The 18,624-nt window shown below is 39.7% G+C and overlaps 1 protein-coding gene across 1 annotated transcript in view; it reads right to left on the bottom strand.

The window, feature by feature from the left end:
* SORCS1 (sortilin related VPS10 domain containing receptor 1) overlaps positions 1–18,624 on the bottom strand; it is a 315,565-nt gene that overhangs the window by 103,430 nt on the left and 193,511 nt on the right. The window contains exons 8-9 of the mRNA XM_026069669.1: positions 17,497–17,655; positions 22–95 (exon numbers count right to left, since the gene is read on the bottom strand). Coding sequence (XP_025925454.1) covers positions 22–95; positions 17,497–17,655 — 233 coding nt within the window. The remainder of the gene's footprint in view (positions 1–21; positions 96–17,496; positions 17,656–18,624) is intronic.

Below are 18,624 nucleotides of genomic sequence, written 5' to 3'. Positions count from 1 at the left end.
GAAAAAGGGCTTTGCTCTTACCAGTAGAACCTGTTTGGTGCAACTCCCTCATGAAGAAGCTGCCATCTTCTGCCAAACTCCACTGAACTGAATAACTGGGGAMAAAAACAAATAGTCATGAATCACAGTAAAACACAAAGACAAGACAGAAATTAAACTGAAGAATCCTGTATCACTTCTGAGATAATGACTTGGACTCCAGTAACAAARGACATGCCTGGGACAGCTTAAAGGTCTCTGCAGTGACCACTCTGACAGAAGCAATGCTGAGCAATACAACACGGACCTCAACTGGCGCTACCATAGCAATCACTATGTAGATATGCCCAATTACCTGCCACAAGTGAAGACTCACGGTCTAGCTCTTTGGGGCACTATCAGGTAATAAAAACATGCAGTGTGGGAAAGTTGCATTTTACTTTCTTAACCTTGTAGTAGACACCGAATATCTAGCATAATACAGCAGTTTGATATGCTAGCCTAGCTCTGACAACAGAGATGCAAACTTGCCTTCCTTGATATCATGTTGGAAGGTCAATCTCTCTGCAGTTACTAGTAGCCATTTTCAGAGAGGAGAGATCAGCTCTGTTTCAGTGTCTGTTTAGCTTCAGACTGTCAGCAATTCTATGAGGTGAGATTTAGAACATGAACCGTGAACCCCCTGAACACCGCAATCATCCCAGCAATGACACGGGCCACCACCTTCGCTGAGGCAATGACTTCCAGCCACCCCCCATCTATGGAGGATTTTGACCCAGTATTGGCCCCTCAGTTGCTCAATTTGGCACAAAAGTGCTTTAACATGTCCAGATTTCTCTTGCAGGAGTGATTAAGTCTGAATAGCACAAGTAACTTGTACTGTGGAAGCTTCTGTTTCTCACTTTGCTCCTGTCCTCCTGCAAACAGCATGACACCTYCTTCTAGTGTTGCTACACAAACAATATCCAAATACATCAGTCATTTAGAAAAAACTTTCTATGATAAATACCAAACCAGACTGAGAAAGGTCAGCACAAAAAAGCGATGTACAGGTATTATACTTTGACATGTCTTTGTGGAATGATATACAAATGTTATTTTTATCCAACAAGCAGCTGCTCTCCTTAAATGCTACCAGCAGGTAATTCTCAAAAGGACAGTAGAGTGCAGGATTACTTGGGTTCTGTTTGGCTTTCTTTTGCTTTATTTAACTTCAAATTTCTTACAGGGAGGCACCGACAGGCAGTCAGCCTTACACTTTTCTCACAGATTTATCCTATTTCTCCTTCCCTGGCTTGACAGACACTGTCAATCCCCCTCCTGGCAAGGAACATGGGATGCTTCCAAACTGGACCTCTTTTTTGAACTCTCATCTGCCTTTTCAAGACACCATTTTAGAGTGTTTTGAAACAACAGAAGATATTTTACAGAAAATGCAGACGATTTGAATTTTTATGTGTAATCATTGATTGAATTTTGAAGAGCAAATAGTAGCAGTAGACTGGCAGGAAAAAGAGAAGGATGGAAGCCTGACAGAATCACCGAGAAGGACAGGAGCTGATTTTAGAGCTTTCAATTGATCAGAAAGTTGATATGAATGTAGTTTAAGAATGAAGTGACTGGGATTTAGGAAAACTTGAGATCTACTTCTAGTTCTACACTACAATTCCCCTCACAAATTCATATATAATCCTCAGTTTCCTTATTCTAATACTTTGGAAGGATGTGGAGAAACTGATAACATTCATGATAGGTGTTTGGAAAACAGTAGACTATGCATACGTTGAAATCTACTTTAATATATGAAAGCTGAAAACTGACCTCTTTTTCTCATCTCCCCTTTCCTTGAACACTGTCAAAGAGGAGAGAGGAAGGAAAGAGGGRAAAAAATAAAAGAACATGAGGGTTAGAAAAGGAAAAACAGTTTAGCTTTGTGATAAGAAATGTATACCCTTTTAAAACTTCAATGGCAAGCCTGTTATTTTTCTTTAAGTAGAAGAGTGTAGATACATTTTTGTTTAAAACTTTAAGGTTACACTGACTCAGTTATAACTGAGGAAAACTTTCATTTTTGAAAATTAAAGAAAAACTTTCAGGGGATGTAACAGTGACCTTTGTAAAGTGCTTTGAGGTCAGCTAATCAAGAGCATTTGCACTACAGGAGGTATTTTTTTCCCCCCTTCACATCCAAAATCCATTTCTAGATCTGCTCTCCWAATTGCTGCAGAAATACAAACTAACAGAACCACAATAAGTTACTGTTAATCTATCGCACATGCCAATGTTTTTCCACTCATAGCAAAGTGGTTTCTTCTGTCTTAAGAAATAAGTCTTGGACATAAAACAATTTAACTTGTCAATAAAGTTCAGATCATCTGATGGTAAAATGTCTTTTAATTAAAAACAGGAAGCAATCCAAAAAATGGAGCAAACACCTTTGTGCTTCCAGACCAGGTATACGTAATATTCAAGCTTTCTAGGGACACTGACGTTCAGATGGCTGAAATCATCACAGTAAATCTTGTCTTCACCCTTTTGTATCTCTCAGCCTTACCCTCTCTAGATTCCCTGAGCAAAGCTTTCAGCAACGGTTATCACCTCTCTGAAGTTGCTGGTAGAGCAACGGCACCCGAATTGAATTTATCACAGCCCGCAGAAGCTTTATGGGGACTTCAGTAGCATCCCCCTCCATGCCTGCCATTTCACTGCAGTGCAGATAGTCATCGGTCTCCAGCACCACAGCTTCCCTCCGCCTCCTTGAGCAGAAATATTGTGAGGGCCCATTTGCCTCCCACCTCCAGCAACTGCTTGAAGACCCAGGGAGCCTGCTTTCTTCTCTGAATTGGGCAAAAAGTGGAGAAATGCAAGTCTTAATAGGATTGTTCCAAAGGGAGGAAATTGAGCAATTTGACTACGTCAGGACTTTCCTCTCAAATTAGAGGCCAGTGCCCAGTGAGCTGGGGACAGTGCATGAGAAAAGGCAAGGGCTCTCAAAGGGAAATGTCACCTCCTGGGCAACCCATGGCCAAAGCACTCATTTTCTTTGATCAGACACTTTGACACCAGGCCTTAGAAGGTTTTTTCCCCCCTGTGCACAGCATATACAGCAGCCTTTACTAACAGCAGTACATGCAGCCTTAATGTACCTTTATCAAAGGGGGCAACCCCTACCTTATATGTGCCCCCACACCCCTCAAAAAGGGGGAAAAAGTCCTTTGCATTGAGGGTTTATTTTTTCCAGATATTTTTTCTAAGTGTCATTTTAGAGTGAGTTTATTTAGGTGGACCAGAAAAAAAGAGAAATATTTGGAGGCCAGGTTTTTGTCAAGTACCAGATATGACAGCTGGGATTATTTTTTCCCCATTTAGCAATTATAGTGCTTGTATGGATATTTTTTAAAGCCAGCATCATACTTTGTTGCTATAAAAGCTCTCTCTCTCCTAGGACTTCTTGTGACAGACTCATGCATGTAGTCCTTTCAGAGACGACATTTGTTCTTTGGCAAGCAGTGCCGTCTGATGACAATTTTCATTATTAGACTGAAATTAGATAATGTTCTTTGCCACACTTCTTTTAAACGCAACTAGAGAAAGAACCTATTCCAATTTTGATGCATGTTTTCATCTGAGGGCCAAGCAGTGATTTTGCATTTCTATTTTAAGTGAGACAAGACTGTTACGAAGTAGGAATCTCATATTGATCTCTCAGATTAGACCCTTGTTCATCAGGGGTTAATTCCTTCCTTGCTTCCTCTTCTCTCTATTTCTGTGTAATACCCAATAACTTAACAGTCATTAACTATTTGCTGTTGTTGGATTTGGATTTTTTTCCTAATATCTTGTGAGTTAGGAAATGACCACCCACCTCTTCCAGATGGGAAAATGTAAATGCAGGGTAGAATGAAAGGATGTCCCAAGACTAAAAATATCTTTTGAGGCTGAACAGGGAATCAAAGCTAAACCTTCCAAACTACAAAACAATCCACTAGCTATAGAAAAAATCCTTCTTGCGACACTACACTAATATCTTCTGGAGTGGGGAAAATTGAAAACTTCTTTCCTGATCTACACCAAACACCATAGGGAGAAAAACTATTTTTTCCCCTTAAGATTACAAGAAAAATTTTATTCGACTCATTTGATCTAGAGTGAAACACCACTTTTAGAAGGGGAAGTGTGTGAGGGAAGAGGAAAAAACTTTTTTTTTAAATTCAACTCTGGAAAATCTCTCCAAAGCAGGAAGCTCTCAAGATCATAAAACCCTCTATTATTTTGGATGGTTCTGGACACATTTTGTCATGTCYCTCTTTGCCTTTCTGACCCATTTTGCATATAATTATCACTTGTATTAAGTAATCTCTATGTGCTAGTCCACAGCTGTAAAAGAGCTCTGTCCCCTTCCATGGTACTGCTGGAGCTATTTCCTTTTCCCTGGTTGGCCCATGTATTGTACCTCCTATACCTCTCTTCTTGCACTCAGATTTTCTGCTCTCTGGAGTAGAAGTCATCTATTGTAGTATTTGTTCACACAATGAAAAATTGGTAGGGATCTCAATAGCTAGGATAATACAGAAAAACAATAAGTGCAGATATGTGTAAGGCCAAGTTTTCACCGTAACAGATACTTTTGTATAAAGTTCCACTATTCAAAATGGTGGAAATCAGATGATTTCCCCACATCATTTTTAATAAGGGTTTCTTTCCTTTTTTTCATCCACAAAGCAGCAGAGACCCTGTAATTAGGAGAATTTTATGTAAACTCACATATCTCCAAAAATTACAAAGACAAACATCCTTGAGTAAATAAAAAGAAATCTATATAATGCATTATCTTAAAACTTAGAGAAATTAGCCAGTCTGTCTAAAACACATGCCAATGCTTTAAACTTCCTAAGCTGTAAGGAACCAACCAAGAGTGCAGCTATCCTAACATATACTAATATTTGTGTGTGAAAATATTTGCATGTGAAAAAAGGCAGAGTCTTTAAGTTGCAAAAGACAGTATTGACAGGCATAGATTTAATTCAGGTTAGGAAAAGTTTTCCTYATTATCATATTACATAAGAATGACCAAATTCAGTTAGAATAGAGTTTCATGTCACCACTGTCCCTTCTTAGAAAGGACATCCCTTAGGAGATGCTTTGAGAAGAATACACAGGGTAAGGATATTGCAACAGTTCCTCTGAATATGGTCTCAAACTCCAGCAATCCATAGCTCAGGGACTTTCTGAGCCAAAAGTTGTCTTTGTGTTTAACAGTTCTCAACAGATTTTCCTGCTCTTAAGTTCTCCACTCATTTTTTGAACCTATGTAAACTTTCAGCACTCACAAAATCTTGTAGTAAGGAGCTCCACAACCTACCATCACACTGCGTGAAGAATCACCTCCTCTTCCTTGTCTTGGGGCTGTTCCTACCAATTTCATTTGGTACTCCAATGCTTGGTACTACCAACTTTGGTTCTCAGTGAAAAGCGGTTCCCAGTTTATTCTATAACTATTACTATTTTCTATAATTGCCCATAGAACGAGTTTTGTACTTCCCTCTGGAACATGAAGGCTATTTTTGGAAATGTTAGATTAGATGGAACAATGGTTCTGTCATAAGATTTCCAATTTCCCTGGCTTCAAAAACAGCCTTCAATGTTTCACAGAACTCACAGAAAACATTTAAACAGACACCATTGATTCCCTTCTTCCCATTGTTCCTCAACTTTTACAAGCTTCTGAACTGAAATATTATCACATCTGAACACCAGCCTTAATATAAACCCTGGACTATCAACAGATGATTCAGAAGCTAATCCAATGCTTCAACAGTTCTTCCAATTAGCATGTCCTAATGCGCAGTACCTTGAATAAAGAAAAACTTTGTGTGACAATGACAATCTTCCAATGGTTTTATGGGTAAATGTCACAAATCTCAACTGAAAAATTGTTGAGAAACTTCAGTGTGCAAAATAGAGACACATCCTTGAAGCTCCTCAGGGATCATGTGGGAGTCTCAAGTATTATAAAACACCAGACCTTCACTCACCTTTGCGGAGCTAAAGCAAATGACACTAGCTTAGGATTCAGCTCTGTCCTTGCAGCTAAGACTACCAGCAGTCTTATCTGGTTCTGTATTTTTGCTTATCAGTCTACATGCGTTTTAAAAATCTAAAACAAATAGCTAAAATATGAACTTTGAAGGCTTAATATTCTCTAGGCATCAGACAAATTTGATTTGTGCTGATGTAATCACCAATGGTATGAAATTATGCCCTATAGGACCCTGTTTATCTATTTGGATTTAACTGAATTATGCAGTTGAAATCTTCTGACATAAGCTCACGTCTTTAGGACAAACAAAATGAGCTGTTAGCAATTTCATAAAGTATTGCATCTGGGGGAGTTTGGGACATGCACTTTAATAACATTGTACTGTGCCACCTGTTTCCCATAAGACCACTGAATTTTCCCTGAGATTCAAAAATCTGGCTGTTACAAGGTGGCTGAATTGCGGCTATTTGGCTGTTGAACCTGATGGGTAACAAAGCATGGTCTCAATCGGATGTTGCTAGTGAATGCAGACCTGTCTTAAAGAAAGCGATCCCTGTTCCTGCCCAATTACAACGAGTTCTGCGCTGCTCAGAGCCAACTGATACCTCTGCTACCTGCATACTCATCTAACTCACCTAACCAGACATTTACATTCACAGTAATCGATACACCATCCAGAAGACAGAGAAACAGTTGCTCATTTCACGTCTGACCTTGACAGCAAGGTTACACATACCAAGTACCAAGAATTTGAATGATCCACCAGTTGTGAGACAGTATCATCTGGAAGGATCATTACACTAGTTGAGATCTACCCATCACCCCATCTGGTCTCAAGAGATTCATTTTCCTAGCCACAGCTTTTTGTCATATGTGGAGTCCCCTCATGGCCTCAGCTCCATTTCAATGCCTGCACACAACAGCTGCAGATACGGCTGAGCCGAGGTGCCCATGACGTTTCATCATTCAGGGTTTAAGCTAATTGAACATTCTGATAAAACATTTGGTTCTGATTATTCTTTGCATACTGATCTTCTCTCACATGGTAGCTTCATGTGCTTCCTGTGCTGATGAGGATATTCAATTTTATGCACTGATTTTACCTCATGCAAAAAACATTATGCATATGGGAATCTGGAGTCTGACTAAAGGAAAGGTGATTTCAGTTGGATGCTGAAAGTGACACGAGGGAAATATTTTAAGTGAGCTAATAGTCACCGTTATTTTTCTTTTTACTGAAGACATTTTCCCTAAACAAGTTATAATGCAATATGATATGGAGTCTAACTTTATTTGTTGATTGGATTTACCAACTTTGGAGAATTMAAATACTTGTATTCAAGTACACAAAAAAGCTCATTTTCTCTCACCTCCAACTTCCAAGAAAGCTAGTCATTCTTTCTGGATACAGATCTGACCAAAGTAATCCAACCCACACCACAGTTCTGACCTAAAAAAAAAAATACGCAGCTGGAAAACTAAATCAAAACATCTTCAGAAGCCTTGGGATTGGTTCAAATTCAACTCTAATTCCCTGAGAAGATTCCTARTACATATCACGCTTCCTGACCATTTCTTTACATATGGTGACCTCTTTTCTCTTACACTTTCTGGTCTTTCTCTGAGATGATTAAAACTAAGCCTGTTCTTGGTGTTTTACCCTCACCATCTCAAAGAGGATTGAGTCATAAAAAACAGTGCATCTGAAACTCAGATTTTATACTGATGAACCACATGAAGATTTTTAGAGTCCACTTCTTCCTCATCTTTAGTACCAACAATTTTTTTTAATTTTAGTTCAATTTCCCCAAAGAATACAACATTCCAGAATCACAGTTTAGCTTGAACTATAAATATAACAATGTCTAACTGGATAAAGACAATTCTGCACGAAGATGAAACAATGTAATTTTAAGCAAATGCTGTCAAGTCCTTCCTCTTCTCCCCATTCATTTATACTGAATAAGTTTATTACTGATAGACTGTAGATAGTTAGATTWTTACTACCACCACAGGTGCCTTTGAAGTTCTACTGTCTTCACTAATGTTTCGGTCATTATTCTCATTGTTCATAGGGGTGGTATTCAAATATTTTTTATTTGTGAAAGAGCATATTTGTAACAAATGTTATACCTTCTGAACAGCAGACAGCAATAGGACAGGCATCATGTACCTTGCCTCAATTCTGTGATGTACTTCTTTAAGACTCTAGAAGAACAATCACACATTTATTCTTTTGCTTTCTATACAGTTTGCAGAACAGGACAGGTTGGTGCATTAAAGCAAGGATGCAAGATAGAACAAGTTTATACAGGTGTATAAAGTATTCCCTGAGGATTTTTCAGGCCCTGGCACCTTTGGATCTACCAGTTAGACCAAAGATTATCATRGCAGAGAGAGAAGCTTCCACGGCCATGCCACATACATCTCCCACCAGTGGGAAGGAATCCAGAGTCCTGGATACACACATGCTCCCAGCTTGCATCCAGTGCAACTACTAGGGTGTCAAACAAAGTATATTGAATTTAGAGACAGTACTGTACACGGAATTCCTCCTACAGGCAGCCAAAGACTAGGAGGTAGACTGCTATTTTCTGAAACATACCATGCCTCAGAAGAGCCATGGACTGAGCTTTTTTTCTGCCAACACCAAATTTAATACAACAATATATTTTGAATAAACAAAGAATCTGAAATCACACATGGTACTTCCTTCCTGGAATAGATCATAGGATTCATGATCCAGGCTACACAAATGGGCTACAAGGCTGATACTCATTTGCTCGCCTGGTCTCCAATCGAATCGTAAGTTCCATTGTTAAGACACTTAAATATCCTTGAAGCACGAAAGTTCGTAGGACACTGCATAGATTTTGAATGTTTTAACTTGCAGCAATGCATTAATCAGGCCACATAGACCCCATCAATAAGGTTACCCAATAATTGGTGTTTATTGAATGCTGATGGAGACACGTCAGAGTGATAAAGCTTTCAGATACTTGCTTCACAGCCATTTCAAACACCAGTGAGGACTGCAGCTCTGTTACTGCTTTTACTTTCTTTTCCATCCCTTTCCAGTGCTGGAACTTGGCTGGGGTCGTGATGAACGATGCACTACTGACATTTAGAATTGTTCRATATGGTTGTAATACAGCAAGTCCTTTTGTACATGCTTACTGGATCAAAGCATGCTGGAGATGTCTCTCAGCTTTACTCATCTCCTTTTCTTTTCTTCTTTTCTTCCAAACCTATCCCTCAATAACTCCCCACACATTCTCAGAAATGAGCCACATCAGYTGTGTTCTGGTCTCAAGGCAGTTTGCAAGCAAGCGTATTAGCGTGATGTCTCTACTGCAGGCAACTCATATACTAGCAAGTGGCAGGAAACACAACTTTATTACCAGATGTTTACAGAACTATGCCTATGCATATATATTTTGAAGCCAGAAGGAACTACTAGCATCATCAGTCTGTTCTTCTCCAAACAAATGCCACAGAGTTTTACCCACTAACTCAAGCAGTAGAGAATTATCAGGTCCAGCAACCAATGGCTGAACTAGACTGCATCTTCAGGAAGACATCTAGTCTTGACTTAAAGTTTCTCAGGGATCATGAATTTACCACTCCACTTGGGAAGTTGTCCTCAAGGTTAATTTCCTTCTCTGTTAAAAACAACTCTCTGTAACAGGTAACAGGGTATTCTGCACTTGCTTGCTGCTGTGTTGTAAATTTACTAGGTGAGCACATAACTGTCTAGATAACTGCACTAAAGAAATGAATTGTTGACTAAAAAGCATATTTTGTCARCATAAGAACAGAACAGAAAAGAAAAAAAGAAAAGGCTTGTTTCAACAGAATCCGGGGCAAAATGTCACAATTTTCATGAACACATACATAACATTACCTTTAAAAATAAATTATTAGTTATCATTTGTATTATAGTAAAATCTATGGGCTCCAAGTGAATTTACTGTTGATAGGTGCTTTGCAGAATAAGAAACTGGAGACACTTAGGAGCTTACTATCCAAACAGAGACGGAGAAGGGAGAGAAACATCTACAGAAAAGTGAAGTGAGTTGCTCAAAGTCACAAAGATCAGGGCCAGACCTAGTGATACTGATCATATGTCCTTATTCCCAATCCAGTGCACTGTCCTCCTCTGATGGAAAGAAAAAAGAAGTCAATTTTCACGGAGGTAGGAAAATTGGAATTACRAAGAGCATGGAAAACATTGTAGAGAGATAAGAGTTCGACCCATAGCTATAAATACGTACCCAAGGATCCCAAAGCAGCAAATGAACAATTTCTCTAAGGGTTCAGTGGGCTCATGTTCATACAGATGGATAAGCAAGGGTATATTCATTTGCCTAAAGATGAATGAGTCAGTGGTAAAGAGCATAGTGATTACTGCTTGGGAGTCTTTCCTTCCACTTYGCTGATCATGCTTCTGGCCAAGAAATGCATCTCCTCTTTGGACTGACAGACTGCCACTGGGCTCTGCTAGCTATTTTTTCTTATTAACATTCATTTATTCGTGGGGCAGGGGGGGAAGCTAGGGATTCCTCCCCTTTACATGCATTCATTATTTTAAAGTGTTTCCCCAGCACATTACACTTAGTGAGGTGTGTGAGAGATTAATGGGTATACTAGGAAAACATACTTATGRCAGTTTGTACATTGGCTTATAGCCAATTAAAAAAAAAAAGAAAGATATAATCTGACAACATTACTCTTCTTGCTGAGACAATGCTGAGGACCTGACTGTACAAGAAGAAAGGAGGAAAAATCCAAACAAAATAAACAGCCAGATGAACAGTTTTGATTTCCCTTCCTTGTTCATCTTCGGTACAGCATGTTGGTTGCCACCAAATGTTCATCAGTCTGCCAAGAGATAACAAGGCATATTTGAAAAGGACTGTGTGCAAGATGTGTTGTCAAGATGCCTGGCAGGTGTTTGCACTTCAGAATTTCACACAAACGGTTTGCAAAGCCCTAGCCACAAATTTGGATGTTCCTGTGCATGCCTGATAGCTTGTCTAGAAACATAACCACATGGAGACTGTTAAGAATAAGGGCTATAGCTCACAAGACGTGTGTGTTGAAGGCCCTTTCTGGGCCTGGCACAGGTGCTGGTGACCCAGAAAGGATATTCGAGATCATCTGGAAAGTGCCACGTGTTGCGAAGGCTGGGCCAAACACCTTTTACAGTGCAAATTCCTCGATACTTTTCATCTTCATCATCATGTGTCAAAGAGAATCAAGTCTGCTAGAAAATTAGTTTGGTTGATTAGTGGTGCCTAAAATATTAACATAAAAGGTGCACATTGTTCAAGGACTAATGCCCTAGGAAAAGGGGGAGTTATTCTTATAGGCTAATGTTAGCCATATGCAAACAATCTCCTTGCTTCTATCTGCAGTCTGTCAAAAGAAATAGGCTTTTCCAGAGGATGATTCAAAGTGGCTAATGCTTATGATTCTAAAGAACCTTTYTTCCTCTCCATTAATTTTAGATGGGATTAGCCTCCCTCGGCTAATGTGAGTCCAAGTGAATAGTCCTCTAAATTTCGTCAGCAGCACTGAATAAAAACTAAAAATGATGCTGCTTGATGTTAATGGACAAAAACTTTAAAGCTATGATGCAAGTTGTGGTAAAAGAAATCTAATTTTTTTCCCCCGTCTCTGGTTAGTGCATACAGTAACTGCTACCACCGAAACTAAGAAGGTGCAAATAGAATAATTCAGGCTGAAAGGAACCTCTGGAGGTCTCTGGTCCAACCCAGTTCCAAGCAGGGCCACCCTCARAGTTAGATCATAATGCAGTGAAACGAAAGGCAGAATCTTGCTCCTTGCTTTAGAATTACGAAGTGGGTCCAAAATAGTCCATCACATCTGGATGAGTACTGGCTATGTCTAGGACAGAGACACTATTGTAAGACACAAGCATTAGCCCCAACACAGAAATGATGGGGCTAGTTCAGACCTCACATCCATAGCTATGCACAAGGATAGACTGGGCTGAAAAGACTGCAAGTCCAGCTCCTTTTATTCAGTGCTTTTAAGAGCTGGTCTGTTCTCTCACACGGACTTCCTTTGGCCATACACRTCCTTGCTCTCTGACATGTATTGGTTTACACAAGCGATTCCTCTGTCATCCTTGATATATGAACACCTTTCTCTCTTACTTGAATGCATGTGGAGTTTGCACCATTAAATCTATTCTCTATTATTTTCCCTGGGTGCTACCTGAACAATCCCCACTGGGTCAGTGGCCAGACAAACTCTTTTTTGCATGCCTTGCACAGCTATATAACCTCATTCTATTATTATCTGGGTTCTTCCCTGCTTTAAATACACAGATATGAAAAGGCACAGACACAGAGAGTTAAAAACAGCTTAAACAAAATGGGTTTGGTGCCGCTTAATCCACTGATTGTCCACTGGACTCTACTGGATAAATATCTACTTCAGAAAAAAGAAGAGGAAAAAAAGCAAAAGAACYTAGATTAAATAATATGGGAGCATAATTTTTAAAAGTTTCAGTCCAATGTCAAATGAATTTTCAGGGTGTTGAGTGGGGAAGGAAGCTTTTTGCATCCATTTTCTGTGCGCTTTCAGTAGAGATTTGTTTTTATTTTAGTTTTCCAACTTGAGAGCTTGAACCAAGACAGGTCCTTGAACAGTGACACAGCACCAGAAACGGAAGAACCTCTCAACTGGGAGACTCAGAGGCAGCTCCCCCTGCAGGAGACATCTTTCTTTTCTCCCCGTGCCTCAATTTCCCTCTCCGTAAAATGGGATGAATGATACTGACCACTGTGTGAAGATATGACCATCAGCAGATGAGAAGCTCTGTCAGGAAGCTAAGGATTGTTCTAACACAAAGTCAGTCATGAGACATATTGTTAGGGCAGTCATGTGGAAAACTATTTCTTGCCGACGTGCTAAAGAAGGACAGAAATCCTCACTTGTTATGTAATGACAGCCTACCCTGAGTAACTTAAAAACCAACATGAATTTCCTCAAAGACAAAAATTTTTATCCTTCTTTTCTCATAGGGTTAAGGGGAGCAGAGCATGGGAAATGAGGCCAGGTGGTTCTTTCACTTTCTGTGGTATTTGTCCTATTGAAGGACTTGAAACAGGAGAGCCTGTGCAATTCTACCCTTATATCCCCTTCCAGCTTGCAGTTGAACCAACTTCCTTTACTGTAGGAAACTGAGGAAGACGACATGGTTAGATGACAGAAGATACACTGTCCCATGAACAACAGAATCCTGATTTGCTAAATCCTAGCTTCAGCACTTCAGCTACACAGACAAGCATCAGTCCCCAACTCACTGATCTTCAGCATGACGCACTTTTAAATTAGGGCAGACAGTTGGAATCAGATATTCAGGAAAGCCTCCCCGCAAAAAGAAGTAAACCTTTTCATTTACTGATGCTGTGTTGACAGAGCTCCTTTAGTCTGGGGTATCTTCCTTTTCAAGAGTTCATTTAAAATGAGAGAACAGAAGCAGGAACAATAACTCCATTTTAAAGCTGCTTTTTCAGCCCCTGTCAATGACTTTCAGTTCTTGAGTGCATTTGCACATTTGTTCCTAAGCTGGGCAATTAAGACTCTGCATTTTGCCCATCTGACTTGTGTTTCCCAATTCCACCTATATTTCATCTCTCGAAATAGCTTTGTTATTCATGGTTGATTACTAGCCATTTTTTAGCCTGTCTGACCCATCTGAATAGCAGAAGATGTCTCCACAGAAGTAGAGGCTCTTACATCCCACCCTCTGATTACACAGCAAACCACTTTTGAAGATTATAGAGCAAYATGTAAGTAATACTCCCATGAAATAGAGCCCCTTATCATACAGGCAAGCTGATTAAACCCGTGAGAACTCACACACACAAGACCTCCAAAAAGCTTTTGCACCGCAAGCAATGCTTTGTGTCTGAAGTTTTCTCCTGATTTGTAACTCCTCTTACACAGAAGATGGAGAAGCATGCAGTAGGTCTACAACGACGTGGTAAGAATCAGCCATGTAACAACTTACTTTCAGCCAGAACAATGAATGCAATCATGAAGCAATTAGYGCAGGTGGCAGTTGGTTTGCTGCTCTTTTTTTCCTGAAGACTGGCAGGAAAAAGTTATGACTGAATAAGGGACTGGTCTGACAGCATCGGTAATTCTAGTCTGCTGCCCAAAGCAGAGACGCAGGGGATAGATATATGAACAAAAGCAACCAAGTCATTGAGGCTTAATGAGTTATTGCTCATCAGCTGAACCCCAGTAATTAAACACATTAACTCACCCACAACACCCAAGAAACTGGGAGGTAAAATGACTTCGGCTAACACAGATTTCTCTACCATTTAGTAACTCCCTATTCAACCAAACAGAAAAGATCTGCAGTGCTTATCAKAGTGATAGACTCAGTGGGCTGTGAAGAGATTGAGGGATGATGCTTTGTGACCCATTTCACATGTCCATTACAACTGAGCAATGAGAGGCATGCACTAACTTTAGAAATGCCAGCTGAAGCCATCTGCCTGACAGSATTGGATGGCTTTGCCCTCATCAGCCCTGAACTGGACGGACCACCTCTGAGAGGCAAAYGATCCGGTCCCAATGTGAAACCTATCTCTCTGGTTCCTTCTCCATTCACCACCTGACTTTCCTGGTCCCCACCTGCTGCAATGACAAGATGCAAATGGATGGCAACTACAACATGGCTTGCTGACCATTGAGCCACGGAGCTGGAAGGAATATAAATACGTTTTCTAGTCCATTTCTAGCTCCCTCCTGACTGTCAACAACAGAATTAAATGATTACAACAATCCAAACTGGTCAGAATCTAAACCTACTCCTTAAGGCCCCATCAATGAAATCTCCACAGCCTCTTCAGTCAAAGCTGCCTACACCAGGTACATTCATTACCGTGCAGCTACGTTTCCCTTGGCTCCTCAAGCACCCAATGAATGGAATCCAACGAGTAGTGGCTTCTTGTTCCTTAAATACAGCCTTAGCAAGAGATCACAGYGCAGCAAACTGCAGTCATTTGTTCCAAACTAGCTTATAGCTCCCATTGCAATTATCTAAATACCTTTGGGACTGCATAATTACTCTAACCAAATTCTGCCTTTGGATATAGAAGAATGAAACCAATGGGAGCCATTTGTACTTAGCCACAAGCAGAACTCGACCCTTAGTTTGAGTAACATTTAATTTAGTCTGAGTTGATTAATACTCCTTGCCTCTTTGTTACCCTCTGCAGTTCTTGGCCAAAGCTTGCTTTGGACAATCAGAAAATGTCTCCAATTAGGCTTTAAAGTAGAAACAAGTCCCATGATTCATAACCATACAAAACACTTTTTAAGTTCTATTTTGGAGTCATTTAATTGGTACCGAAGTGATGCACAGATCTTGTGCTACCTGAATTTTTTTTTTTTTGCAACTACATTATTTTGTTACCATTATCCAATTTGCTAATCACTGGCAGAACACAAAGAAATTTCACCACACGSCCTGCATCCTCTCGCCTAAATCACCCATATACCACACCTCCTACRCCAACCCCATAAATTCAGGTTAACCCAAGAAAGGGCTCTTCATTCTCATATCCAGACCATTTTTTAGAATTTTGTAAAAGAAAAGGGTGGCAGTTTCCTATAGAATGGCCACAATGTACGTGCTGTTAGCCATCTACCATAAATTAAATGAACATTAGCTGTATGGACTCTAATTCAGAATTATTTCCTGAGCAGACTGACTGCTACACGAGCAGAGAGTCCTTTTCTACTATTTCCTACTTCTATTTGATGAATTTGTCACTGAAATTTTCACTGACCCTCACCCAATAAATCTCATGTTACCACCACAAAATACTTTTCCTTCCAAAAGGTCCTAGAAGACAGCAGAGACCAGATTCTGGTCTGGTTTACATCAGTTCATGGAATTCAACATCCACAAGATAAGGATAACATTCTGCCCTTGTCCAATGACACACTGGACACCCAAAAATCATTTCATCTGCGCCTTCCTCTGGAACAGATTATATCTACAGTACATTCCACAAAGCAATGCAAGACAGGGTGTGAGTGAAAAATATTGTACATAATGGACTCTACAAGAAGAATTTAGACCGGCAAGATGCATTTCCCAAGGTTGAATTTTGCAAGGATATTAAGCTACAAGACTGAAAGGATATTGGTTTTGAGCTTAAAGTACAGGACTGAACTTCTATTCCAAACATTCCCATAAGCTTAGCTACTTATTTAGCTTCCTTATGCTGTTATTTTCTCAGGCTTACAGTAATAGTGCCTACAAGCCTAATTTAAGCAAAAGGAAAATTAATTCTTCAATGTTTATAAAATGCATTAGAATAAACAGCTGGAAGACATCACAGAATTCAAGCTTTTATGCTGATATTCACACTAATGCATAATCTGAATAATTCAGTCAATACTTCTCATTTTGATTATTGATTAGATTCAGAGTCTCATAGATTCATCATGTGTAAAACAAAGAGACCACTAAATCGTTTTGTACAACGGCTTATATATTGCATGCCAAGACATTTCACTCTGTCACCCCAGTTGGGAGATCAGCAAATTGTTTTGGTCTGTTTTCCATTTTTATTCAAAACATCAAAATGTTAGTATGAGCAACCCACCATTTCTCACAGCAGTTTGCTTCAATGGTTAATCACTTCACCGTTGATTTTATCTGCATCAACTTCTAGCCATCAATTCTTGTTTATTAGTTTCTTTACTAGGTCAAAATGCTTTCTCATACATGGTATCTTCCCCCATAAAGATATTTATGCACAACAGCTTCCCTTCAATCTGCTTTCTGTTAAGCTAAACAGATTGAGAAAGGTGACTGACTTGTGAGCATTGATGTGCCTGATTTTCAGTAAGTGCTAACAATGAGTTCTCTTACAATCAGGTCCCACTCTGGTGTCTCAAGTTGTGCAGCAAAAAATCAAGGCAAATCTCACAGCATATTTATTCAGCTGATGGATGACCCATACTGAAGGAACTGGACTTCAAAGGAAATTGATTCACTGTTACTTTTCTCTTTGAAAACTAACAGCTACTTCAAAATATGCCAACCAAACAGCAGCAAGAAACGTCCTATACTATTCTTGGAGCTGGTAGCAGGGTAGAGTGAGAGGAGTGTTAAGTAAGAGGACAAAAGGCCTCATCGGGTGTTGTTATTCCTAGCATGAAAGATCCCAGCTTTCTTCTCTGCCCAATGTCTGCCAATGATGCTGCAAAAAGGATAAATGCAGGCTACCAGGTCAGGAATAGGACTAGGAGCCATGAACACCATAGGCGTCCATGTCCTTTATTTTGCCCTAAACACTAGCTTTGTTACCCCAAAGCCTGTCCTGAATGTTCTGCAGCAGTTAAGTAGAGAGATGGTGAGTCTCCAGGTTGTTCCTAAGCAAACAAGCCAAAATGCTGCCAACAACTCTTACCTTCTGATCTTGACTATATGCTAAGATCCAGTCTTCCTGTTTGGGGTGGAAGAGCAGGCTGTGGATGTAGAAGTTCAGCCGGTATTTTTGATAGGTGGCTCCTTCATCAGAACTAATCAATAAGCTGCTCTCAACCTCTGGATCAGTCAGCAGCATAATCTATATGGAAGGGAAAGACAAAAATACAGTGGTCAAGAGGAGTTGGGATGGAAGAATCAGAAAGCAGCCAGGAACTTCAGATAAGCCTGGTAAGTGTGTTCATTTCAATAAGCTTCAACACAGTATCAAAACTAAGCATAACCAACTTTTCTGTAAGGAAAATAGTATATTTTAATCATGTATATACACACACAACATACAATCAAATAGACAAAATGACTTCATCATTAAGTTAAAACAGAAATAAGTTAAGTCTATGCTTTGGTTAGCACAAAAGTAAAACCTGAGACTTGTTAACTCTACTGTGCAAACTTGTTAAGGTTACCAGACAGCTACAGCAGGCTGCTAGGCTCTTCATGGGTGAGTTATTGCAGAGACAAAAGAAAAGTTAGGCATTAAGAAAAAAATGAGACACACACAGAGGCACACAGAATGATTTCTAATGGTGAGGTTTGTTAGACTCTGGCAGAATTTTCAGAGAAGATGACAGCTTCATTGCTTGAAATGTTATAACCTGGCTGTCTGTAAGAAGCAATCTCGCTTTGGCAGAAGAACACATTTGGTAACGTGCTGGGTTCTTTCCCTCTCCAATTTCTATGGTGCTGTGAATTATAGATTCAGTAGTGTACCAACAATAGTCTCTGCACAGCAAAGTTGCTTTCTAGCTTAGTCCAAAAGTGTTAGTTCAGGAGTGACAGTAGATATACAGCTTGCAGTTGTAGCAGCTACATCTTCCTATTAATTATGGTATTAATTGGTCTGCATTCCTGATGAATCAGAGAGAATAATGAGAAACTCCTCTCATGTGTCACTGCATGAGAGAAAATACACAGGTTTGAGCAGTAAAAAGAGATCGCTCAGTCTTTCAGCAAGCAGCAAAGCAATACCCCTAAGGAATGGGAATGGGGCATCATGAACAACAAACATGAAAAGTTCTGAAGAATATTTGCTCGGGAAGGTATTAAAACC

This window comes from Apteryx rowi, unplaced genomic scaffold (genome assembly GCF_003343035.1).
Source record: "Apteryx rowi isolate R43461 unplaced genomic scaffold, aptRow1 scaffold_3, whole genome shotgun sequence".
In the NCBI taxonomy this organism is placed as follows: Eukaryota; Metazoa; Chordata; class Aves; order Apterygiformes; family Apterygidae; genus Apteryx; species Apteryx rowi.
Note: the sequence above shows the minus strand (reverse complement) of the source record. Positions and strands in the feature narration are given on the sequence as shown.